The 26401-nt window shown below is 42.2% G+C and overlaps 1 protein-coding gene across 2 annotated transcripts in view; it reads left to right on the top strand.

The window, feature by feature from the left end:
* The window catches only part of LOC311148938 (neuroligin-1-like), a gene marked incomplete at both ends in the record, with an annotated part of 247151 nt that overhangs the window by 41923 nt on the left and 178827 nt on the right, over positions 1-26401 (top strand). Inside the window, one exon of one of the 2 annotated variants that reach the window (XM_084185974.1) lies at positions 25023-25082. The exons of the other annotated variant lie outside the window; for it this stretch is intronic. Coding sequence (XP_084042100.1) covers positions 25023-25082 — 60 coding nt within the window. The remainder of the gene's footprint in view (positions 1-25022; positions 25083-26401) is intronic. 2 annotated transcript variants of the gene reach the window in all.

The following is a 26401-nucleotide window of genomic DNA, read 5'->3' on the forward strand; positions in this document are numbered from 1 at the left end:
AGCACTCCACCAATCAGGCCTTTATGGTTGAGTGACCAGATGTAAAAGGCACATGACAGCCCGCTTGGAGTTTGCCAAAAGGCACCTAAAGGACTCTAAGACCATGAGAAACAAGATTCTCTGGTCTGATGAAACCAAGATTGAACTCCTTGGTCTGAATGCCAAGCGTCACAACTAAAGGAAACCTGCCACCATCCCTACAGTGAAGCATGGTGGTGGCAGCATCATGCTGTGGGGTGTTTTTCAGCGGCAGGGACTGTCAGGCTTGATGGAAAGATGAACGGAGCAAAGTACAGAGAGATCCTTGATGAAAACCTGCCCCAGAGCACTCAGGACCTCAGACTGGGGTAAAGGTTCACCTTCCAACTGGACAACGACCCTTAGCAAACAGCAAAGACAACACAGGAGTGGCTTCGGGACTAGTCTCTCAATGTCCCTGAGAGGTCCAGCCAGAGCCCGGACTAGTACCCGATTGAACATCTCTGGAGAGACCTGAAAATAGCTGTGCAGCGACGCTCCCCATCCAACCTGACAGAGCTTGAGAGGATCTGCAGAGAAGAATCGGGAAACTCCCCAAATACAGGTGTGCCAAGCTTGTAGCGTCATACCCAAGAAGGCTCGAGGCTGTAATTGCTGCCAAAGGTGCTTCAACAAAGTACTTAGTAAAGGGTTTCAATACTTATGTAAATGTCATATTTATGTTTTTCAAAAAAACTGTTTTTGCTTTATCATTATGGGGTATTGTGTGTAGATTGATGAGGAAAAAAACTATTGAATCAATTTTAGAATAAGGCTGTAACGTAACAAAATGTGGAAAAAGTAAAGCGGTCTGAATACTTTCTGAATGAACTGTATATATACACTACCAGTCAAAAGTTTGGAGACACCTACTAATTTAAGGGTTTTTCTTTATTTTTACTATTTTCTACATTGTAGAATAATAGTGAAGACATCAAAACTATGAAATAACACATATGGAATCACGTAGTAACCAAAAAAGTGTTAAACGAATCAAAACCCTTTGCCTTGATGACAGCTTTGCACACTCTTTGCATTCTCTCAACCAGCTTTATGAGGTAGTCACCGGGAATGCATTTTAATTAACAGGTGTGCCTTCTTAAAAGTTAATTTGTGGAATTTATTTCCGTCTTAATGCGTTTCAGCCAATCAGTTGTGTTGTGACAAGGTAGAGGGGGTATACAGAAGGTAGCCCTATTTGGTAAAATACCAAGTCCATATTATGGCAAAAACAGCTCAAATAAGCAAAGAGAAACGACAGTCCATCATTACTTTAAGACATGAAGGTCAGTCAATACGGAAAATATCAAGAACTTTGAAAGTTTCTTCAAGTGCAGTCGCAAAAAATCATCAAGCGCTATGATGAACCTAGCTCTCATGAGGACCGCCACAGGAATGGAAGACCCAGTTACCTCTGCTGCAGAGGATAAGTTCATTAGAGTTACCAGCCTCAGAAATTGCAGCCCAATTAAATCCTTCACAGAGTTCAAGTAACAGACACAGCTCAACATCAACTGTTCAGAGGAGACTGTGTGAATCAGGCCTTCATGGTCGAATTGCTGCAAAGAAACCACTACTAAAGGACACCAATAAGAAGAAGAGACCTGCTTGGGCCAAGAAACACGGGCAATGGACATTAGACCGGTGGAAATTTGTCCTTTGGTCTGGAGTCCAAATGTGAGATTTTTGGTTCAAACCGCCGTGTCTTTGTGAGACACGGTGTGGGTGAACGGATGATCTCCACATGTGTAGTTCCCACTGTAAAGCATGGAGGAGGAGGTGTTATGGTGTGGGGGTGCTTTGCTGGTGACACTGTCTGTGATTTATTTAGAATTCAAGGCACACTTAACCAGCATGTCTACCACAACATTCTGCAGCGATACGCAATCTCATCTGATTTCGGCTTAGTGGGACTATCGTTCGTTTTTCAACAGGACAATGACCCAACACACCTCCAGGCTGTGTAAGGGCTATTTGACCAAGAAGTAGAATGATGGAGTGCTGCATCAGATGACCTGCCCTCCTAAATCCCCCGACCTCAACCCAATTGAGATGGTTTAGGATGAGTCGGATGGCAGAGTGAAGGAAAAGCAGCCAACAAGTGCTCAGCATATGTGGGAACTCCTTCAAGACTGTTGGAAAAGCATTCCAGGTGAAGCTGGTTGAGAGAATGCCAAGAGTGTGCAAAGCTGTCATCAAGGCAAAGGGTGGCTATTTAAAGAATCTCAAATATAAAATATATTTTGATTTGTTTAACACTTTTTTTGATTACTACATGATTCCATATGTGTTATTTCATAGTTTTGATGTCTTCACTATTATTCTACAATTTAGAAAATAGAATAAATAAAGAAAAACCCATGAATGAGTAGGTGTGTCCAAACTTTTGACTGGTACTGTATATATATATATATATATATATATATATACTTTTTGTATTCCTTTTTTTTAAGGGGATGCTCCAGCACCCGCAGCACTCTACTTCCTGTGTCTATGCTACTGGATATATACTATATGTATTAGCCAAATCTCTCGGAGTCAATGTAACATATGCTGTCCTCTCTCTGCCTGTCGCCTCCTCCCTCAGTCTCTCTTCCTCTCCTAGGCTGGGCAGCCAATTTAAAATGGCACAGACTGTTAAGGTTAAACTGGGTCTACATATTGTAAGATCTCCTCTTAGCTTTATTGTTTCCCTGTTGATTAGAAGAACCTACAAATAACACATTTTCTTCCTTTAGACTGTCTGTGTAGTTCTTCAGAGGACTGTTCTGTCAACCCTTGTCTTCTCTATGGGCATGTATGTAGGGAGAGTATGTAGTCAGTTTGATTCTACTCTGTGGGGAGACCTGAATAAACCCCTGCTCATCAAGCTATTTAAAACTGCAAATACAGTTTTAAATAGCTAAACTACAGCCCTGCTTCCTGCTTTATTGTGAAATATAGGTTTTAGGTTAGATAGGTAATATTTGCAGTTGGTTTATGTCACTGCAATGTTGTTATTCTCTCCTAACCCACACTTGTTCTGGACTGGGTGGTTCTCCAGCACATTGCAACGCACACAGAGAGATGATCAAATCGGCCACCGTCTTCTGTGCGATCCATAGACAACCGTATGCTCATCGATTTCCTGCCAGCCTGTTAATGTATCTATAGGACAGGTCGATGCCTCCGTGGGAAGAATTCTATATTTTTGTGTGATGAACTACTTAATCATCTCGGTTGGTCACTTGCGTGAGAAAATCCATATCCATTTTCCTTTTGTCTTTTATTGGCCTGTGCTTTTCAAGTCATCAGAAAGGGAGAGAGGGGATAGCAGATTAATGGGTCGGCTTCATACTTTGATACTAATTAAAGCTTTGAGACTAATTTACTAGTTCATTACCCCTCCCTGAAGTGATGATATGTGGGCGTTTGCCCTGATAATCCTCCAGAGTGCACATGGTTCTCAGCATTTAAAATAGCATTTATGCTAGGAACCACCTTTTCACCACTCCTCTGCCTCTGTCTATCTTTCTCTTTCTCCCACTTTGATCCACTATCTCTGTGTCTCTGCCTCTCCCTCCCTCTCTTTCTATCCCTCGCTCTGTGTTCCTGTATCTCTTTCACCCCCTCCATCATATGTTTTCATGCCAACTACTTTATCACTCTCCACAGAGTAGGGCTTGTCTGTGCAGGAAATGCCCTTGTACATATTTATACAGTTTGAAGGCAAACACCAAATGGATTTGGTGCTGGGAAGCAGCTCATTGTCATAGCTATTTTTACCGGTGTGCCCTCCATTTGGAGATCTGATAAGAATAACATGCTCTTCCTGCAGCTGACGTGTTCTTGACTCACTTTGCAATATGCCTAGATGCCAATTAGTGATGGGGGAGAAATTGATACAGCTACATATTATATCGATACTTTGACTCCAAATATTGATTTGTAAAAAATAAAATAAAAATTAATGTTGTCAATTTTTTTAGCTAGGTAGCTTTAGCTAGGTAGCTTTAGCTGGCGTTGTCGACTGTCCCTACACCAAAATGTGTGTTTTTTTATTTAATTTTTTTACCCCGTTTTTTGATCTTGTCTCATCACTGCAACTCCCCAACGGGCTCGGGAGGCGAAGGTCGAGTCATGAGTCCTCTGAAACATGACCCGCCAAACCTAACTTCTTAACACCCGCCCGCACCAGTGTGTCGGAGGAAACACCATTCAACTGACGACCGAGGTCAGCCTGCAGGCGCCCGGCACACCACAAGGAGTCGCTAGAGCGCAATGAGCCTAGTAAAGCTCCCCCGGCCAACCCTCCCCTAACCCGGACAACGCTGGGCCAATTGTGCGCCGCACTATGGGACTCGCGATCACAGCCGGTTGTGACAGAGCCTGGGAACGAACCTGGGTCTGTAGTGACGCCTCTAGCATGTTCTCCATCTTCTTTTTAAATAGTTTTCAGCACTTTTAATTCCTTGACTGATCAAAACTAATTTTCTCATGCTCTCTCATCTCTCTGCAGCAGACATATAGTGAGCAATTAGTTTGAAACATCAAATCGCAATTAATCGCAGTATTGAATCGCAATACATATAGAATTGTGAGAATCGTAATACATATCGTATCGGCACCTAAGTATCGTGATAATATCATATCGTAAGGTCCCTGGCAATTCCCAGCCCTAATGTCAATGCTTGCATGTAGCACTGTACAACGACATCCATTAATCCCTAGTAAAATATAGTCCCTAACTGCTGAAAAGACTCACTATGGGGATAACTTATTATATTAATCCAGGCTTTAGTTTCCTAAATACATGTATACCAGTGGCGGTCAATGCAGTTTCAGATGAGGGAGGACCTTTTTTTTTTTTCATGAGCATTGCCTTATTTCTATTACAACATATTGGATGACTGTCATTCATATTCCATTTACCCAGTTAAAAGGAACAGCGATAGGTTTAGGCTACTACATGATACTCAAATGTTCCCTATACCAATCATGAGGTTGCTACAACCTAGCCTATGAAAGTTTACAACGTAGGTGCACACAGGTCGAGAGACAAATTTGATGTGACAGACAGTGACACATGGACAGACAGTGACATTCAATACCGCCTTGCACACTCTTGCCTGCATCTAGCTGATAGTGGGTGTAATCAGTTTGCTTCTGTTTAGGAAATGTTTTTCAACAGAATCGGCAGAATGAACACACCCCTGATCACGCATAAACACAGTTCACAGTTTCATAGCAGCCACGTTGTATTCCTTCTCGTATCTACATTATGAGCTCTCCTCGTTTCACCTCTTCCCCTCGCTTGTGGACTTCTATGCACAACACATCAGCTGTATGTGTCCAGGTGAAAAATCATTTCCAAGCCAAACCGCTACACACAGCCTACATCATTGTCACCATATTAGCTAAATTAACATCATAGCTAATAGAACTAACGCGTTAGTAAACCCGCTACAATCATGCAGTAACATTACAGTGTACAGTCAGTAAGCAGTTACACCGTCAGGCCCCGGTGACAATAAATTAGTAAAACCAAAAGCTTACCTTGTGTTCTAGTGTTGTGTTGGATAGTCATAGCCAGCTAGCTAACATAGCATCCCTCTGTTTGAGCAGGGTGTTTCAGTAGGGTAAACTAGCTAGCTGCATTTGTTAACTAAGTAAGTGAAACTGAAAGTGAAAAAAAAAAAGACAATCTCTCTCTATTTCTCTCTTGCTTCTCCTTCATTTAGGAAGAAATTAATTTGTTAAAAACTATTCAGCTATTTTCTTTCTCTCTCTTTGAGTCAACTACTCACCACATTTTATGCACTGCAGTGCTAGCTAGCTTTAGCTTATGCTTTCAGTACTAGATAAATTATCTGATCCTTTGATTGGGTGGACAACATGTCAGTTCATGCTGCAAGAGCTCTGATAGGTTGGAGGATGTACTCCGGAAGTTGTCATAATTACTGTGTAAGTCTATGGAAGGGGGTGAGAACCATGAGCCTCCTAGGTTTTGTATTTTTTTTTACTTCCATTCTTTAACTAAATATACTTTCCTGCAACCCGCCTCACCCAACGTGGAAAGGATTCTATTATTTCTTTATAACTTTCATCAAGAACCGTAAGCTGAAAATAGTGGCTACCTGTTATTAGTCACCGTTAGCGTCTTCACCATTGTCCGTGGCCTACACTATCCACCAGCCAGCTCTAGCTCTAGCCTGGACAATTCGTCGGCCAGTCTGCACAGCGTGCTATCGACCCAGCGTGCTATCGACCCAGAGCTTATTGGACTTTCTGCCGGAATCACTGGACCCTAGCGCCAGATCATCACAACCAGCTAGCTAGCTGCAACCTGTTGTTGGCTGATTACCATTACCATTGCCCTATAGCAAGCACCAGTTAGCCTTGAGCTAGCCTCAGGCCCATCTCCCGGCTATCTACCTCTCTGTCAACCGGACGGGACCTCCTAGTGTTGACACTGAGCCCCGCCGATCCAACACGACTGGTTTGCCGACGAAATAGTCTGATGTGGTTTCAACAGACTTCCCGTTGCGACGACCACGAAGATCCATCTGCCAGCCCCGGCCCGCTAGCACACGCAAACTACAACTGTGCTCCCTGCTAGCTGTGCTGAAGCACCAATTTGAACTGCTCTCGGACTCACATATTGCTGTTCACTGGACCTTATGATCACTCAGCTGCACAGCTGATGCCTGCTGGACTGTTCCTTTACACGGTACCCTGTCCTGTTTATTCTGTTTAGTCTTAGCCCAAACGTTATCGCTATTTCCAGTTGTGTCTTAGCTCTCTCTAATAACACATGTGACTGCTTTATGCCTCTCTCCCATGTCAATTATGCCTTGCCTATTGCTGTTTGGGTTAGTTCTTATTATACAATTTCAATGTAGAACCCCTAGTCCCTCTCAAACTGCCTCATATAGTTCCTTTGTTCCTCCCCCCATACACGCCGAGACCGGCTCAATCGATGCCTCCAATGACGCTATCTCTTTCATTGTTACCCAACGCTTAGGGTTACCTGAACTGTACTCATATCCTTCCATATCCTTTTCTGTACATAATGCCCTGAATCTTTTCTACAACGCCCGGAGAACTGCCCCCTTTATTCTATGTACCCAACGCACTAGAAGACCAGTTCTTAAAGCCTTTAGTCATATCCTTATTCTAGTCCTCCTCTGTTCCTCTCGTGATGTAGAGGCTAACCCAGGCCCTGCAGCCCCCAGTATCACTCCTACTCCCCAGGAGCTATCATTTGTTGACTTCTGTAACCGTAAAAGTCTTGGTTTTCTGCACATAAATATCAGAAGCCTCCTTCCTAAGTTTGAGTTATTCACTGCATTAGCACACTCCGCCAACCCTGATGTTCTAGCAGTGTCTGAATCCTGGCTTAGGAAGGCCACCAAAAATTCTGAAATTTCCATCCCCAACTATAACATTTTCCGTCTAGATAGAACTGCCAAAGGGGGTGGAGTTGCAATCTACTGTAGAGATAGCCTGCAGAGCTCCATCATACTATCCAGGTCTGTGCCCAAACAGTTTGAGCTTCTACTTCTAAAAATCCACCTTTCCAGAAATAAATCTCTCACTGTTGCCGCTTGCTACAGACCCCCCTCAGCCCCCAGCTGTGCCCTGGACACCATATGTGAATTGATTGCCCCCCATCTATCCTCAGAGTTCGTACTGCTTGGTGACCTAAATTGGGATATGCTTAACACCCCGGCCATCCTACAATCTAAACTAGATGCCCTCAATCTCACACAAATTATCAACGAACCTACCAGGTACAACCCTAAATCCGTAAACATGGGTACCCTCATAGATATCATCCTGACTAACTTACCCTCTAAATACACCTCCGCTGTCTTCAACCAGGATCTCAGCGATCACTGCCTTATTGCCTGCGTCCGTAACGGGTCCGCGGTCAAACGACCACCCCTCATCACTGTCAAACGCTCCCAAAAACACTTCAGCGAGCAGGCCTTCCTAATTGACCTGGCCCAGGTATCCTGGATGGATATAGATCTCATTCCGTCAGTAGAGGATGCCTGGTTGTTCTTTAAAAGTAATTTCCTCTCAATCTTAAATAGACATGCCCCATTCAATAAATACAGAACTAAGAACAGATATAGCCCCTGGTTCTCCTCAGACTTGACTGCCCTTGACCAGCACAAAAACATCCTGTGGCGTACTGCATTAGCATCAAATAGCCCCCGCGATATGCAACTTTTCAGGGAAGTTAGGAACCAATATACACAAGCAGTTAGGAACGCAAAGGCTAACTTTTTCAAACAGAAATTTGCATCCTGTAGCACTAACTCCAAAAAGTTTTGGGACACTGTAAAGTCCATGGAAAATAAGAGCACTTCCTCCCAGCTGCCCACTGCACTGAGGCTAGGAAACACTATCACCACCGATAAATCTACAATAATCGAGAATTTCAACAAGCATTTTGCTACGGCTGGCCATGCTTTCCACCTGGCTACCACTACCCCGGCCACCAGCTCTGCACCCTCCGCTGCAACTTGCCCATGCCCCCCCCCGCTTCTCCTTCACACAAATCCAGACAGCTGATGTTCTAAAAGAGCTGCAAAATCTGGACCCCTACAAATCATCTGGGCTAGACAATCTGGACCCTTTCTTTCTAAAACTAGCCGCCGAAATTGTCGCAACCCCTATTACTAGCCTGTTCAACCTCTCTTTCGTAACGTCTGAGATCCCCAGAGATTGGAAAGCTGCCGCGGTCATCCCCCTCTTCAAAGGGGGTGACACTCTAGATCCAAACTGTTACAGACCCATATCCATCCTGCCCTACCTTTCAAAAGTTTTTGAAAGCCAAGTCAACAAACAGATCACCGACCATTTCGAATCCCACCGTACCTTCTCCGCTATGCAATCCGGTTTCCGAGCTGGTCATGGGTGCACTTCAGCCACGCTCAAGGTCCTAAACGATATTATAACCGCGATCGATAATAGACAGTACTGTGCAGCCGTTTTCATTGACCTGGCCAAGGCTTTCGACTCTGTCAACCACCGCATTCTTATTGGCAGACTAAATAGCCTTGGTTTCTCAAATGACTGCCTCGCCTGGTTCACCAACTACTTCTCAGATAGAGTTCAATGTGTCAAATCGGAGGGCCTGTTGTCTGGACCTATGGCAGTCTCTATGGGGGTGCCACAGGGTTCAATTCTTGGGCCAACTCTTTTCTCTGTGTATATCAATGACGTCGCTCTTGCTGCTGGTGACTCTCAGATCCACCTCTACGCAGACGACACCATTTTGTATACATCTGGCCCTTCATTGGACACTGTGTTAACAAACCTCCAAACGAGCTTCAATTCCATACAACACTCCTTCAGTAGCCTCCAACTGCTCTTAAACACTAGTAAAACTAAATGCATGCTCTTCAACCGAACGCTGCTTGCACCCGCCCACCCGACTAGAATCACTACTCTAGACGGGTCTGACCTAGAGTATGTGGACAACTACAAATATCTAGGTGTCTGGTTAGACTGTAAACTCTCCTTCCAGACTCACATTAAGAATCTCCAATCCAAAGTTAAATCTAGAATCGGTTTCCTATTTCGCAACAAAGCCTCCTTCACTCATGCTGCCAAACATGCCCTCGTAAAACTGACTATCCTACCGATCCTTGACTTCGGCGATGTCATTTACAAAATAGCCTCCAATACTCTACTCAGCAAATTGGATGTTGTCTATCACAGTGCCATCCGTTTTGTCTCCAAAGCCCCATATAATACCCACCACTGTGACCTGTACGCTCTTGTTGGCTGGTCCTCACTACATATTCGTCGCCAAACCCACTGGCTCCAGGCCATCTATAAATCACTGCTAGGCAAATCCCCGCCTTATCTTAGCTCATTGGTCACCATAGCAACACCCACCCGTAGTCTGCGCTCCAGCGGGTATATCTCACTGGTCATCCCCAAAGCCAACACCTCCTTTGGCCGCAATTCCTTCCAGTTCTCTGTTGCCAATGACTGGAACAAATTGCAAAAATCTCTGAAGCTGGAGACACTTATCTCCCTCACTAACATTAAGCATCAGTTGTCAGAGCACCTTACCGATCACTGCACCTGTACACAGCCCATCTGAAATTAGCCCGCCCAACTACCTCATCCCTATATTGTTATTTATTTTGCTCATTTGTACCCCAGTATCTCTATTTGCACATCATCTCTTGCACATCATTCCAGTGTTAATACTAAATTGTAATTATTTTGCACTATAGCCTATTTTATTGCCTTACCTCCATAACTTGCTAAATTTGCACACTGTATATTATATGTATTTCTGTTGTATTTTTGACTTTGTTTTGTTTTACCCCATATGTAACTCTGTGTTGTTGTTTTTATCGCACTGCTTTGCTTTATCTTGGCCAGGTCGCAGTTGTAAATGAGAACTTGTTCTCAACTGGTTTACCTGGTTAAATAAAGGTGAAATAAAAAATAAAAAAATAAAAATTGAAGTCAATGTACTCAGAGGAGGACGGAAGCTAGCTGTCCTCCGGCTACACCATAGTGCTACCCTACAGAGTGCTGTTGAGGCTACTGTAGACCTTCTTAGCAAAATACTGTGTTTTAATCAATTATTTGGTGACGTGATTATATTTAGTATAGTTTTATCTAAAAAGGCAAACTTTTTAAAAAAAGTTTCCTCCTCTGAGGAGCCTCCACTGATGTATAATGAATGCACTTTGATGCATGTTTTACATTTAAATTATAAATCAATAGTGACAAATTGTTGGATGATTTTGAATGTTTCAGGAGCCAGACATGATCGTTGTAGTGTTATAGGATTGTCAACTGTTTATGAAGTCACTTTGAGCTGTCAGTTAGACGCATGTTACTCAGGTGATCTGCCAAAACTGTCAATACAACCATGGCCCAATCTAGGAGATGATTTCAAATAATTTACATTATATCTTCTATGCTATATCAAAGTAACCTGATGCTACTTTGCAGTGTTGTTTGCTCAAACATGTTGCCCCTATATACAGTGGGGGAAAAAAGTATTTAGTCAGCCACCAATTGTGCAAGTTCTCCCACTTAAAAAGATGAGAGAGGCCTGTAATTTTCATCATAGGTACACGTCAACTATGACAGACAAAATGAGAAAAAAAATCCAGAAAATCACATTGTAGGATTTTTAATGAATTTATTTGCAAATTATGGTGGAAAATAAGTATTTGGTCAATAACAAAAGTTTCTCAATACTTTGTTATATACCCTTTGTTGGCAATGACACAGGTCAAACGTTTTCTGTAAGTCTTCACAAGGTTTTCACACACTGTTGCTGGTATTTTGGCCCATTCCTCCATGCAGATCTCCTCTAGAGCAGTGATGTTTTGGGGCTGTCGCTGGGCAACACGGACTTTCAACTCCCTCCAAAGATTTTCTATGGGGTTGAGATCTGGAGACTGGCTAGGCCACTCCAGGACCTTGAAATGCTTCTTACGAAGCCACTCCTTCGTTGCCCGGGCGGTGTGTTTGGGATCATTGTCATGCTGAAAGACCCAGCCACGTTTCATCTTCAATGCCCTTGCTCACTCAAAATCTCACGATACATGGCCCCATTCATTCTTTCCTTTACACGGATCAGTCGTCCTGGTCCCTTTGCAGAAAAACAGCCCCAAAGCATGATGTTTCCACCCCCATGCTTCACAGTAGGTATGGTGTTCTTTGGATGCAACTCAGCATTCTTTGTCCTCCAAACACGACGAGTTGAGTTTTTACCAAAAAGTTATATTTTGGTTTCATCTGACCATATGACATTCTCCCAATCCTCTTCTGGATCATCCAAATGCACTCTAGCAAACTTCAGACGGGCCTGGACATGTACTGGCTTAAGCAGGGGGACACATCTGGCACTGCAGGATTTGAGTCCCTGGCGGCGTAGTGTGTTACTGATGGTAGGCTTTGTTACTTAGGTCCCAGCTCTCTGCAGGTCATTCACTAGGTCCCCCCGTGTGGTTCTGGGATTTTTGCTCACCGTTCTTGTGATCATTTTGACCCCACGGGGTGAGATCTTGCGTGGAGCCCCAGATCGAGGGAGATTATCAGTGGTCTTGTATGTCTTCCATTTCCTAATAATTGCTCCCGCAGTTGATTTCTTCAAACCAAGCTGCTTACCTATTGCAGATTCAGTCTTCCCAGCCTGGTGCAGGTCTACAATTTTATTTCTGGTGTCCTTTGACAGCTATTTGGTCTTGGCCATAGTGGAGTTTGGAGTGTGACTGTTTGAGGTTGTGGACAGGTGTCTTTTATACTGATAACAAGTTCAAACAGGTGCCATTAATACAGGTAACGAGTGGAGGACAGAGGAGCCTCTTAAAGAAGAAGTTACAGGTCTGTGAGAGCCAGAAATCTTGCTTGTTTGTAGGTGACCAAATACTTATTTTCCACCATAATTTGCAAATAAATTCATTAAAAATCCTACAATGTGATTTTCTCGATATTTTTTCCTCAATTTGTCTGTCATAGTTGACGTGTACCTATGATGAAAATTACAGGCCTCTCTCATCTTTTTAAGTGGGAGAACTTGCACAATTGGTGGCTGACTAAATACTTTTTCCCCCCACTGTAATCAGACTTTTCCCTTTTCGTAGATTTAATTAGAAATCGACGATGAATAATTGTTTTTGCAATGTTTCTCCATTCAGCCGATCAGTGGAGCCAGCCAATACTGTACCAGGCTGGCCAAATGAGAGGCCATGTTGTTCAGACTGGATGCAATGCTGCTGAGATGTGCTCATTAACTTGAAAACAGGGAAGGAGGAGATCAATTAGCCAGGCTTGGGTGCTGCTGATGTAATTGAGTGGTCTGCAAATGGATGACATTGATTCAGCATTATGCTATGCACTAGCATTCTGACCATAGGTGGACACCAGTGGATACACAGAGATAGTTGTGACAGTGGTAGTTGGCAAAGATTCTTGAAGTGCAGTAACATACTTTTGATACCTTACCATAGGTCTGTCTACACTAGGGGATACAGAGAAATAGGCTTAGGCCTAGTTGCAACAGTGGTAGAGTTTGGCAAAGATTCCTTCCCACTTTTTAAACTTTTCTTAACTGAATTACCTTGGTCTTGATTTGATGAAAGAGTAAGTACGTGGTTTAATAGATAGACACATAGATTAGTTACTAGATAGGGGATTGGTAATGGAAATCGCTGTCCTCCTTGTGAGGGTAAAACTGCTGGAAAACAATGCTTTGATGATTAATTAGCATACTGCTATATTTTTCAATTGTGTTTCATTCTTTGCTTGTAAGCTCTGACAGTGAAAGCTTCTCCTCTGTGCCCATCTTATGTTGAACAGTAGACCATCAGGGGATCGTTGTTGTTGTGTTTTTCTACTACATTTCACTGATAAACAGAAACAGTAGCAGAGAGAGGAGATAAGAAGAACATTGGAGGAAATCCAAAATCAACATGATTCTTTTTTTCTCAAAAGGAAAATCTCTTCATCTTATCACTCTTTAGATATCGCTACTCTATTTCTAATTTCTCCTTTTTATTTCTTTATCTTTTTTTGTGTTTTATAAACGAGCAAGAGATATTGATATAAAATGTACCTTGGGGTGTTGTTGCTTTGGTTTACAAATGCTCTTGTCTCCCTGGCAAGATGCAACGTTCACTTTTAACCTTCGTGCCACTGTTTTTCTTCTTCCCTGAAAATTGCCATTCTTTTTAAGTGGGTGACGGGGTTTGAATTTAGCTTTGATGAACTTGGTGCTTGGGATGATAGATACAAAACCTCTTTCTCCTGGAGAACATTAAGGGGAGTTGGAGCCATCCATTATTCAGCCTCACATTACTATCAAAGGTAGCCAGCCTTGCATGTTGTGGATCTGTTCTTCTCACTGCCATTGTGTTGCCTGATTTTAAGCCTTGCTCTCAACAGGTAATGGGCACAGCTTTGGTTCATATCAGTGAGTTACTGTCTGCAATAGGGTAGAAAGGCAGGAACCCGGAAAGGCAAAACCACTCCCTTTTCCCGGGATAAATAACTGTGAGAAACCGGTAAATTATAATTAATTATTTATTTGAACAGCATGGCGTGAAATTGAACTGTTAAATTATATGCAATGTCTAAATCTGGCTTCTCTACGGCCTCTTCATGATGAATCAACAACGCTCCGGGTGGGGACAGACAGCCCAGTTCCCAATGCAGTTCCCAATGCATATAGACCCAATGCATATAGCGCAGTTCCCAATGCATATAGACCTATCATCTCATCATGGTAACTTTTTTTCTTGTGACAGGTAGGCCTACATTTGCTACACCATAGTCTATGCTACAGAAATGTAAAGACACCTTATTTTTTAATTGTAAAGATTTGTATTTATTTATTGCAGCTGCAGAGTTTTAAAACATCCTATCACTCGAATACCATTGCTTTAAATCAGTGCACGCGCGAGCACTCTCGGAGTCTTTCTCTCTCTCCATCAACTCCATTCAAATTTAATCCAAAATAGATAATCCTGTTCTAGATTGATATACAGTATAGCCCTATATAGTGCATTCAGAAAGTATTCAGACCCCTTCACTTCTTCCACATTTTGTTGCGTTACAGCCTTATTCTAAAATTGATTAAATTGTCCCCCCCCCCATCAATCTAGACACAATACCCCATAATGACAAAGCAAAAACAGTTTTTTATAATTATTTTCAAATGTATTACAAATAAAAAACGTATATCACATTTACATAAGTATTCAGACCCTTTACTAAGTACTTTGTTGAATCACCTTTGGCAGCGATTACAGACTTGAGTCTTCTTGGGTATGACGCTACAAGCTTGGCACACCTGTATTTGTGGAGTTTCTCCCATTCTTCTCTGCAGATCCTCTCAAGCTCTGTCAGGTTGGATGGGGAGCGTCGCTGCACAGCTATTTTCAGGTCTCTCCAGAGATGTTAGATTGGGTTCAAGTCCGGGCTCTGGCTGGGCCACTCAAGGACATTCAGAGACTTGTCCCGAAGCCACTCCTGCGTTGTCTTGGCTGTGTGCTTAGGGTCGTTGTTCTGTTGGAAGGTGAACCTTCGCCCCAGTCTGATGTCCTGAGCGCTCTGGAGCAGGTTTTCATCAAGGATCTCTCTGTACTTTGCTCCGTTCATCTCTCCCTCGATCCTGACTATTCTCCCAGTACCTGCTGCTGAAAAACATCCTCACTGCATGATGCTGCCAACACCATGTTTCACCGTAGGGATGGTGCCAGGTTTCCTCCATACGTGTCGCTTGGCATTCAGGCCAAATAATTAAATCTTGGTTACATAAGACCAGATAATCTTTTTTCTCATGGTCTGAGAGTCTTTAGGTGCCTTTTGGCAAACTCCAAGCAGGCAGTCATGTGCCTTTTACTGAGGAGTGGCTTCTGTCTGTCAACTCTACCATAAAGGCCTGATTGGTGGAGTACAGCAGAGATGGTTGTCCTTCTGGAAGGTTCTCCCATCTCCACAGAGGAACTCTGGAGCTCTGTCAGAGTGACCATGGAGTTCTTGGTCACCTCCCTGACCAAGGCCCTTCTCCCCTGATTGCTTAGTTTGGCCAGGCAGCCAGCTCTAGGAAGAGTCTTGGTGGTTCCAAACTTCTTCCATTTAAGAATGATGGAGGCCACTGTGTTCTTGGGGACCTTCAATGCTGCAGACATTTTTTTCACCCTTCCCCAGATCTGTGCCTCGACACAATCCTGTCTCGGAGCTCTACGGACAATTCCTTCAACCTCATGGCTTGGTTTTTGCTCTGACATGCACTGTCAACTGTGGGACCTTATATAGACAGGGTGTGCCTTTCCAAATCATGTCCAATCAATTGAATTTACCACAGGTGGACTCCAATCAAGAAACATCCCAAGAATTATCAATGGAAACAGGATGCACCTGAGCTCAATTTCAAGTCTCATATCAAAGAGGAAAAAGTCAAGGGGTCTGAATACTTTCCGAATGCAGTGTATATTGTTGTCCTAGCCTACTTCTTTCAGGTAATAAATTCAATGCATTATTTAGCTAATTAATGATGGGTTATACATAAATACTAAGCTTCTAACTTATAGCCTCTTGCGCAATACGCACACACCTGTGCTCTACTGGCCTCTCTCCTTAAAAAGCACTCCTTAGCTCTTGGAGTCCCATGCAGGAAAAGGTAGACTAGAATAGCTTGCTGGACACCATTTATTTTGCATTTCCTATACCAATAGACTATTCAAAGAGGGACACAAGCTTTTGTTTGCTGAATGTTAAATACAGCAGCCAATATAACTCACGGGTAGTTTGAAAGAAGAGCAAACACACAATGGCGGTAGGCTATAGCAGTTATTTATGCATAACCATAACCATTCAATCTTCGTGAAGAGAACTGAAAGCCTTCTGCATCTAATTTTAGTCCTGTATATTTCAAGAATGTCATTAGAATGATGAAGATAAGGACAACAAAACTTATTTCATTTAACGGTTGAAAGCGTGGAAGGAATGAAGCAACAATAGAGAGAGAAAGAGGAAGTAGGCTAATAACATCAGGGGAAATATTATGAAAGGTATACAGTATATGTGTTTTTCTGTTGGGCGTAATGTGCAGTAGCCTATATAATATATGTATTTACAGTGGCTTGTGAAAGTATTCACCCCCCTTGGCATTTTTCCTATTTTGTTGCCTTACAACCTGGAATTAAAATTAATTTTTTGGGGGTTTGTATCATTTGATTTACACAACATGCCTACCACTTTGAAGATGCAACATATTTTTTATTCTGAAACAAAGAAGAAATAAGACAAAAAAACGGAAAACTTGAGCGTGCATAACTATTCACCCCCCCAAAGTCAATACTTTGTAGAGCCACCTTTTGCAGCAATTACAGCTGCAAGTCTCTTGGGGTATGTCTCTATAAGCTTGGCACATCTAGCCACTGGGATTTTTGCCCATTCTTCAAGGTAAAACTGCTCCAGCTCCTTCAAGTTGGTGGGTTCCACTGGTGTACAGCAATCTTTAGGTCATACCACAGATTCTCAATTGGATTGAGGTCTGGGCTTTGACTAGGCCATTCCAAGACATTTAAATGTTTCCCCTTAAACCACTCGAGTGTTGCTTTAGCAGTATGCTTAGGGTCATTGTCCTGCTGGAAGCTGTACCTCCGTCCCAGTCTCAAATCTCTGGAAGACTGAAACAGGTTTCCCTCAAGAATTTCCCTGTATTTAGCGCCATCTATCATTCCTTCAATTCTGAACAGTTTCCCAGTCCCTGCCGATGAAAAACATCCCCACACCATGATGCTGCCACCACCATGCTTCGCTGTGGGGATGGTGTTCTCGGAGTGATAAGAGGTGTTGGGTTTGCGCCAGACATAGCGTTTTCCTTGATGGCCAAAAAGCTCAATTTTAGTCTCATCTGACCAGAGTACCTTCTTCCATATGTTTGGAGTATATGGCTTAAAGTGGTCCTATGGACAGATACTCCAATCTCCGCTTTGGAGCTTCGCAGCACCTTCAGGGTTATCTTTGGTCTCTTTGTTGCCTCTCTGATTAATGCCCTCCTTGCCTCGTCCGTGAGTTTTGGTGGGTGACCCTCTCTTGGCAGGTTTGTTGTGGTGCCATATTCTTTAAATTTTTTAATAATGGATTTAATGGTGCTCCGTGTGATGTTCAAAGTGTTTTTTTTATTTTTTTATAACCCAACCCTGATCTGTGCTTCTCCACAACTTTGTCCCTGACCTGTTTGGAGAGCTCCTTGGTCTTCATGGTGCCGCTTGCTTGGTGGTGCCCCTTGCTAAGTGGTGTTGCAGACTCTGGGGCCTTTCAGAACAGGTGTGTATATATACTGAGATCATGTGACAGATCATGTGACACTTAGATTGCACACAGGTGGACTTTATTTAACTAATTATGTGACTTCTGAAGGTAATTGGTTGCACCAGATATTATTTAGGGGCTTCATAGCAAAGGGGGTGAATACATATGCACACACCACCTTTCCGTTATTCATGTTTTTGAATTGTTTGAAACTATTTTTTTTTTTTTTCATTTCACTTCACCAATTTGGACAATTTTCTGTATGTCCATTACATGAAATCCAAATAAAAATCCATTTAAATTACAGGTTGTAATGCAACAAAATAGGAAAAATGCCAAGGGGGATGAATACTTTTGCAATGCACTGTAATAACGGCACAATAATGAAATGTCTAATGTAGGGCTCATAAAATGTATTTAATGTATGGCTCATCAGGCTCAGCTAGCATCCTGCTTGAATTTTCTTCCGGTTTTTTGAATGACACTTCCGGTTTTGGCGGGAAATACTGTGTTACCCTGGAGAAAATTGATTTATTATTGGGATGGGACATTTTTAAAATACCGGGATAATATTCAACCCTAGTCTGCAACACTGTTATGCTTACAGCTTGTACTTGTGTCCATTGACAGAAGTCTGGTTTGAATTATGATGATGATAGTGATTAGCATTATTACATAACCTATAACTTATGTTAAAAACATAAAAACAACAACCTTGCATAGCTTTTGTGATTTTTTATATCCAAACTCCATTTTGTGAGTTAGAGTGGGATGTATACAGGTTCCTCGGATGGGAGAGATGAAATATTGATTAAAAGCTACATTTGTAACTTGTAGGTCCATATCAAAGGCACGCACTACAAAAAGAGAGAAAGAGAACATGTTTGAATTAATTTTGGAGCTGGGAAATGATGCCTAATTCTGCTGACGTACTATTTGAGAGGAGGGCTGGGGTTGAGGGATGTTGATGGCAGAGCTGAGCAATGCACTGCGGTCCTCTCTTTCATCCCCGCCGCATTATATTACAGCGCTTTGAAATTGAAATGATTTGAAAATAGAATATGGTGGCAAATTAGCCCGTTTGCTGTCCCGCTGGTACCAGGGCCTCTTTGAACATCCCCCTTTCCCCATCATCCCGCCTTGCCTCGCTGAGGCCTGGTCTCAGAGGCACGCTCCGTGCTCCGTGTCATGTTGGGGTCCTGGGCTATAACCCTGATGAACCCTGGCTGTCCCTCTCCTGTCAGAGTACAACTCATCTGGAGTCTAGAGACTGAGAGCATCCAGCTAGCATAACATCATAACGGGTTGTTTAGGAGCAGGTGCATTGTTCAGCTGCAGGTTGGATTTGGCCTTTGGTCAGGGCCATGTGGTGGGGCTGGTGAGTGGGGAAGTTTACAGGTGTCAGGATGTAGGTAGATTTGAGCTGTTTGAAGACGAGAGACTCCTGAATCACTCTCAGCGTCAACTGAAACTGGAATGAGAAAGTGAGAGAAACAGAGAGAGATAAGCAGACAGACAGAGAGACAAATCAAATTGTATTTGTTACATGCGCCGAATACAACAGGTGTAGACCTTACTGTGAAATGCTTACTTACAAGCCCTTAACCAACAATGCAGTTCAAGAAATAGAGTTAAGAAAATATTTACTAAATAAAATAAAGTCAGAAATAAGATAAAAAGTAACACAAAAAAATAACAATAATGAGGCTATATAGGCGTTGTCGTGCCTTCTTCACGACTGTCTTGGTGTGTTTGGACAATTACAGTTTGTTGGCGATGTGGACACCAAGGAACTTGAAACTCTCGACCCGCTCCGCTACAGCCCCGTCGATGTTAAGCTCCCATAAAGACCTAGACACAGAGGGGGAGAGGGGAAGCAATGCAAACTGTCAAAGTAACTGTTCAACTGTTCAGTTGAATGCCTCAGAATCTCCTTTTAGCTGTGACATGAAAGGTCCAGTTGAGAGTAAAGGAACCAAACCAATTTCAGCAGGCTGCATCCCTGGCAACGACAGAATGCATAAGCAGATCATACAGAAAGTAATATTTATGTTTAATAAATTATTTTACTCATGAGGGTTGTTTTATGATTGAGGGGTATTAGCTCAGTATTTGGTTGATTCCTTGTTTGGTCTTTGTATCCACGGCAGATTTCACATGCTAAACCTTAGGGCGACATCTAACTCAACCACAGCCATCTCCACGCTTGATTTTCTCAAGTCCTTTTGATCTATCAAAGTGATTTGGGATAATAATTAAGCATACATTCATAGTGAGGGGATGCATAAAATCTGCACCAAAAAGACGTGGCCTGACTTGCTACCGTATCATATAAATATGTCTGTATTTGCAGAAAATGTACTAGCCTTAGTAGGCCTGGTACAGAAAGGCATTGACAGGACTGTGTATGTAGACTGGGTTATGAACGAGAGAACATATACAGTAATATGATAAGAAATAACTATTTCTGCAGAGTGGGACATAACAATGAATGAGAATAGGAACATGTGAAGCATCGATAAGAAATCATAATTCTAATATTTCCAATACTACATCTTGTGATTCCAGTACAATTAGCACCATCTGTATCTGCACTTTTAATTGGATCAATATTTTGCTCTGCTGGGTAATTGGTCACACTCTATCTTGTCCTTGTGCTTACGAATGGAGATGCCACTCTTCATGATCAAATTATCAGGTCCTGAAAGGTTCTGCCAAGACCAGGCTGGCCAATAACAGAGCTGCTACAGTACTTGATCCATCAAATGATTTATATTTCTATGTGCTCCTTGCAGGGGGGGTTCTGACCCTCTGACCCTCTCCCCTGTCAACTTCCCCTCAACAGGAAGGGTGCTCATTACCAGGTGTGTCATCTTCTATGTCCCTGTTATCATTTTGACAGCTCCTAATGAAATCCCCCCCCCCTTCCTTAACACACCGATGTTACCTGCCTTTAGATCCTGTCAGTGGCTGGCTCTAATGAGCACCAGCACCTTCACAATCCAAAGGCGCTGTGACATTTGGGTCCCCAGGTCCTCTCTGCTCTCCCCAGGGGGGGTTTCCAAGAAAATAACCCATCTTTTTGCTGGCATTCACTACTGATATTTGAAACCCAGCATCATAACCTTTTTCACTGGGTCCAGAGACCCTTGTTGACAGTCATTAGAATGTCAGCCGTGTTACGGGAATCAAATATTTATGAGACTCCTGTTGTTACTATTTGTGACTGATGTTACACAGTATTACACAGTGTTCAGTACGTGTAGAGAATATTTAACTATATAAAAGTATACGTATGAGTCTTGATTCATTAGGGGAGAAAATACAGAAGCATGAAATATTCATGCTTGCAAGGTTACAAATAATTTTTGAAGAAATAAATGATGTGTGATGGCAGGTCTAACACTGTGCCTATACAGTATCCTACTTGGATTATCTCACTAGCAGCTGCATGGAAGAGAGCAAACAGAAAAGATGGGGATGCTGTGCATGTGTTAGTGCAAAAGAGTGATTCCTGTTGATTCCTGTTGATTCCTGATACAACTGCTTTGTACTGTATATGACAGGGCGGGATGGAAAATAAGCCCCAACTCCCCAGGGAGTGTGGTCTAGATGCATCTTGGTCAATTCTGTGACAATTGGTCCTGTCAACAAAGGAGAAAGCACAAAAGCTTCGTCCTCTACCACTCATATTGTGCTTTAGAGGTCACACATTTTAATATAGTATGTCTCCCTTCTACGAGGGTAGAGGATGCTCTCTCTCTCCCTGTCAGGCGTGACCAGTAGTAGGATGCGTAGTAAGATAGTAGGACAGCCATGGTGCTGGGTTGAAACTGAGGGAAAATCAGGGTGGTTGCCGAGACTTTTAGCTCCATATGCTGTGGTTGGTTGCCTTGGGCTCGATGTGTTAGCCTAAATGTGTGAGAAGCCTTGTCACAGGCAGGCAGGCAGTTGAGAGGGTCATCTGTTGTACTGGATGTATATTCTGCGACACATCACAAAGTGTTAGCCAGAGGATGTTTTTCTTCTGCAGAGCACATGGTAGTCACATGGTCTACCCTGCCTGTCTGTAAGCCTATAGTTTGCATACAGAGCACTCGAGAGCTACATACCTGGCTTAGTAGCTGGCTTAACGATGAGTGAAGGTTGAGGTTATTATACGGTTTTAGAAAGTTAATGCAGTCAAATCCTCCCCAGCCGTACAAGAGAGCATTTGTCTGGCAGCTGTGTTATTGTTTCTGCTTTGAGAGCGTGAATGGTGCAGTCAGTCAGTCAGTCAGTCAGAGAGCCAGCCTCTCTCTGCACATTACATGGGTGGATGTAGTCTGTAATGTCCTGTTCCTGAGCACCACCTGGTTCTGAGTCAGTCATCAAAGAGATCTACAGAGCTGTGAGCCCTGTAATTGGCTGTATAGCCATACACACTGCGCTACATGTATCCCACGGTCAAGTTGTGCTTTTGGACTACATATGAAAGATAGGTTATTGTGCTGTTGGACTACATTTGAAAGATAGGTTCTTGTGCTGTTGGACTACATATGAAAGAGATGTTCTTGTGCTGTTGGACTACATATGAAATATATGTTATTGTGCTGTTGGACTACATGAGAAACATAGGTTATTGTGTATTCTGTTCTTGATCAAAATGTTATGGCACTAACTGCATTGAATGAAAGATTTCACCATATATATTTCACCATAGACACATTCGTTCATTTATCAAGGGATGGAAAATATTTATACATGCAAAAATACATTTTATAACCAGTACTCTATCGGATGTCAATGCTTAATCCCCAGATTTATTGACTTTTGTATGTTATAGATTGAGAGCCCATTGTTTTAATGGTCAAATCTATAATTGGTTGAGTTGGTTTGTTTCCATTTGGATAGGTCTAAGATCCTTGACGAATGTGTCGTAATGTGCACAATGTGAGATAGATTGAGCTCTAAGCATTAATTACCTAATCTGGTTGGAGCCTCAGGGTTCATAGTGTATTAAAGTGTTAAGGGCGCTAGGGTCCCTGGAGTCTGCTGCCTTCTGCACGCTGCACTGGCCCACCTGTTTTCTGCATTACATTCTGCTCAAGCGTGAAGTTGCACTTTATCATTCAGAGATGAACACAAATCAATATCGTCAGAAAGAGGGATATGGAAATTAATTTGGAAATGGTGTGTAAAAGCTAGGCTACAGTAATAAATCAATCTATCATCTGACTGGGAAACAGCATCACTGGTAAGACAGGCAGAGAGTTGGGGCGAGACAGAGACAGTGGCACAGGCAGACAGGTTACCAGACAGACAAATGGAGAGGCAGAGTAAAGAAAGGGAGAGAGAAGTAGACAGAGGTAAAGGGAGAGAGAAGTAGACAGAGGTAAAGGGAGAGAGTGACAATAAAGACTGGGAAAGACAGAAAAACAGAGAGCCTCCCTAATCACTGACAGCATGCTGTCATGCTTAGGGTTGCAACATTCTGGGAACTTTCAATAAATAGTTTTTTCCCGAAATCCCGGTTGGAGAATAAGGCAAAAATCAGGAATCGTTCAACCAGGATTTCTGGAAATACAGGAAATGTATTGAAAGTGCTGTCCTGACTGATATAATCCAACCATCCCCTCAGTTAGGGGACATGTCACAGTCACGCACAGTCATGTCACAGGGCACTGCAGTACACTGCTCCAGCATCTCAATTAAGTTACCATACAGGCTTTATTTTAGCCTGTGACAATATGATGGTTTAATGATGTGTTCCGGTAAGGTAGGCTACAGTGTCCCTTACGGTAACTGTTTCCTTTTTTGCCATGTATTTCACAAAATCAATCTCATCAACCCTGCTGGGTTGAAACGTGATGTTAACGTCAAATGTTCTCTCCGGTGTTGAATGAACACTGCTTTCTTCTCCAGAATGCTGCTAGAAATTAAAGGGTGTTCATGCCATTGCCTATTGCTCTCCAGTTCTGTTTTGGCTACAAGACATGAGGAAAATACATGTCTGGACTATTTTTATAGAATGAACAGAAAACAGAGCATTTCGATTTCCCCCTCTCATCCCTGCCTCTCATTGCTTCCCTTTTTTTGAACTGCTGTGCTGTATGGTCATGTTGGAGCATGATCATAGGCAGAATGCATTTGAGTGGTGTGTGTAAAGGCTTCTTTCATTAGCCATACTGTCTCTCACTCTTGCATGTGCTGCTCTCTGCTTACACATGCTTGACCCTAATGTAGGCTTGCATGTGTCTAGACTACAGCTTTGTCAACCTTGTAGTGTGTGTGTGTGTGTGTGTGTGTGTGTGTGTGTGTGTGTGTGTGTGTGTGTGTGTGTGCGTGTGCGCATGTGTGCCCTTCTGTCTCTCTGTGTGTCTGTCTGTCTGTTTGTCCATCTGTGTCGTGTTTGTGTTACAGTCCATTACTGTGGACTATGTGCTGTTTCTCACTAAATGAATACTGTCTTGGTTTACTCTGCTGCAGTCTCTGACCTATTCCCTGCTATATTATTGAACCAATGAGAGACAATGAAGCAAATTAACCTCTCTGTGTGTTTAGAGTCACTTCATCCATTTGGCACTGTGATCCTGCAATGAAATGACTTAATTTAGGTTCTATTTAGCATATTTCCTCCCTCCTTCAAAAGGCTGAGATTGTTTTATATATCTTGAGTCCACTCATGATTCAATCTTGGGTATTCTCTTTTAGCACATTCAATCTCCGTTAACATTCGCGGACGTGGGCTACTTATTGGAACATAATGTTACAAGACACCCCCCAAAATGTCCTTACATGTTGAGTCAAAATGATGCAGAGGATATGGTCATTGGCTTCTTATGAGTAATCATATACAGTTAATTATATGATTGTCTATTTACTTGAAAAATTGTGAAAGAGGGGTGAGAATGACATGAGGTAAAGCTTTGTTCTGAAAACACCTTTTCTGTTTTACTGAGAAGGACTTATCTTACATTCTTGAATCTTTTTGAAAGAAACAGTCCTATTTTGAAAACCTTTCTTGTTCTGTTACAGTACTGTGTAACAAAAGTCATACTACATCATAGCCACAAACAAATGTGTATCATATTGTTTACATTCTTTCTCTTTCAGTCTGATTTTTCACAGGGAAAATCACTTAAGATGTATTTTTCTTTAGAACGTTTATAAGGTTTGTGTGTTCTTGAATTCTCTGTTTCCTCCATCTTCTCCATTCTTGATCCTAGGTCCCATTACAAAGAAACACAATGATGATTTAGGTGATAATGACGGGGTGGAGGATGAAGGTATTTTTTGATGCCAAACTGATTTGCATGACAAGGAACACTCAACATTTTTGTCCTTTTTTTCTTTTTTTATTGAAGATTTTTTTTCTTCTTAATTTTTGCTGGATGTGTTTTGTCTTTTTTGCTTGATGTTTTAAGAGTATGTTTAATGTCTCCCGTCATTCCAGAGTACTTAATCATTAATAATCTAACGTAGGTTTTTGCTTGAATTCTTTTTATTGAATTTTTTTTTTTTTTACATGTTGCATCCCACCTAAAAGAGACAGTAACTATTAACCCTTCAATCAAATCTTAAAACATTTTTGCATGATTTTTCAAAGCTCTCCTCTTTTTTCCAAAATAAAAGATACCATTCCAACCCTGGGGAATTGGATACCCCGATCAATACTAACACAAGTCACCTTCAGTTGTGTTATAAAAAAAACAAGAAAGTTTCCTATGCAACATGTATGGATGTTCCTTGATCGTTATGGGCAATGACTTGCAACATATTGATCACAAAGTTCCTTCCTAATGAGGCCTCTTCATCACTATTTTAGACTAATTGAAGTACATAATGGCACAGTGATGTAAACCTAGGGATCAAGGCCACAATTTCAAATTAACAAATATAAAATGGGCTCCTCACTGAAAAGTAATAGACTGAAGAAAGTACTCTAATAACCACAATTTAAGTTATTCAAAGAGAAAGTGAGGGTGTAAGAAAGTGATCTTCCTACTTAATGACAGAACACACTCTTAATAATGCACATCTCCTGTATCATCTGGTGAAATAAGCACCAATTACAGAAAACTAAACGAGAAATGCAGAAGCTATCTTTGATCTGCAGCAACTTGCGATTTCCTGAGTACAAACTTCAAAAGATTAGAGAGGCACAAATATACAGTGACATCCCAGCATGCCTCTCAAGTAGCCTATTCACTTGATAAAGAATCCAGGGCAGATGAATAATCCTCTTTAAGACGGAAGACAATATGTTGTGAAAACCAACGCACTGAGATCTGGGAATGAAGTGTTCCAAGGACCAGTCGGCTTGCTGTCTCACTGATAGTGCTCTTTCGACGTTTAACCTATAGACACAACAGAGATATGGAGTCAAACAACAACAACACCGGCCATGGAACCTCTCTATGTCATGGAATGTAAGATGTACAGTTCTTTGTAGCTACCAATACACCTGTGGATTTGTAATGGCTGGAAGCTTTTGTCCTCTGGAGGATTATGACAGGGACATTCTCTTTATAGCTTGTCTGCAAGGTCATACAGATATTTTGTGGAAGGCATTGCAGTGCAGTGCTTCTACAGCTAGTCTTCTGTG

Source organism: Coregonus lavaretus, assembly GCF_964263955.1.
Source record: "Coregonus lavaretus genome assembly, chromosome: 21".
NCBI lineage: Eukaryota > Metazoa > Chordata > Actinopteri > Salmoniformes > Salmonidae > Coregonus > Coregonus lavaretus.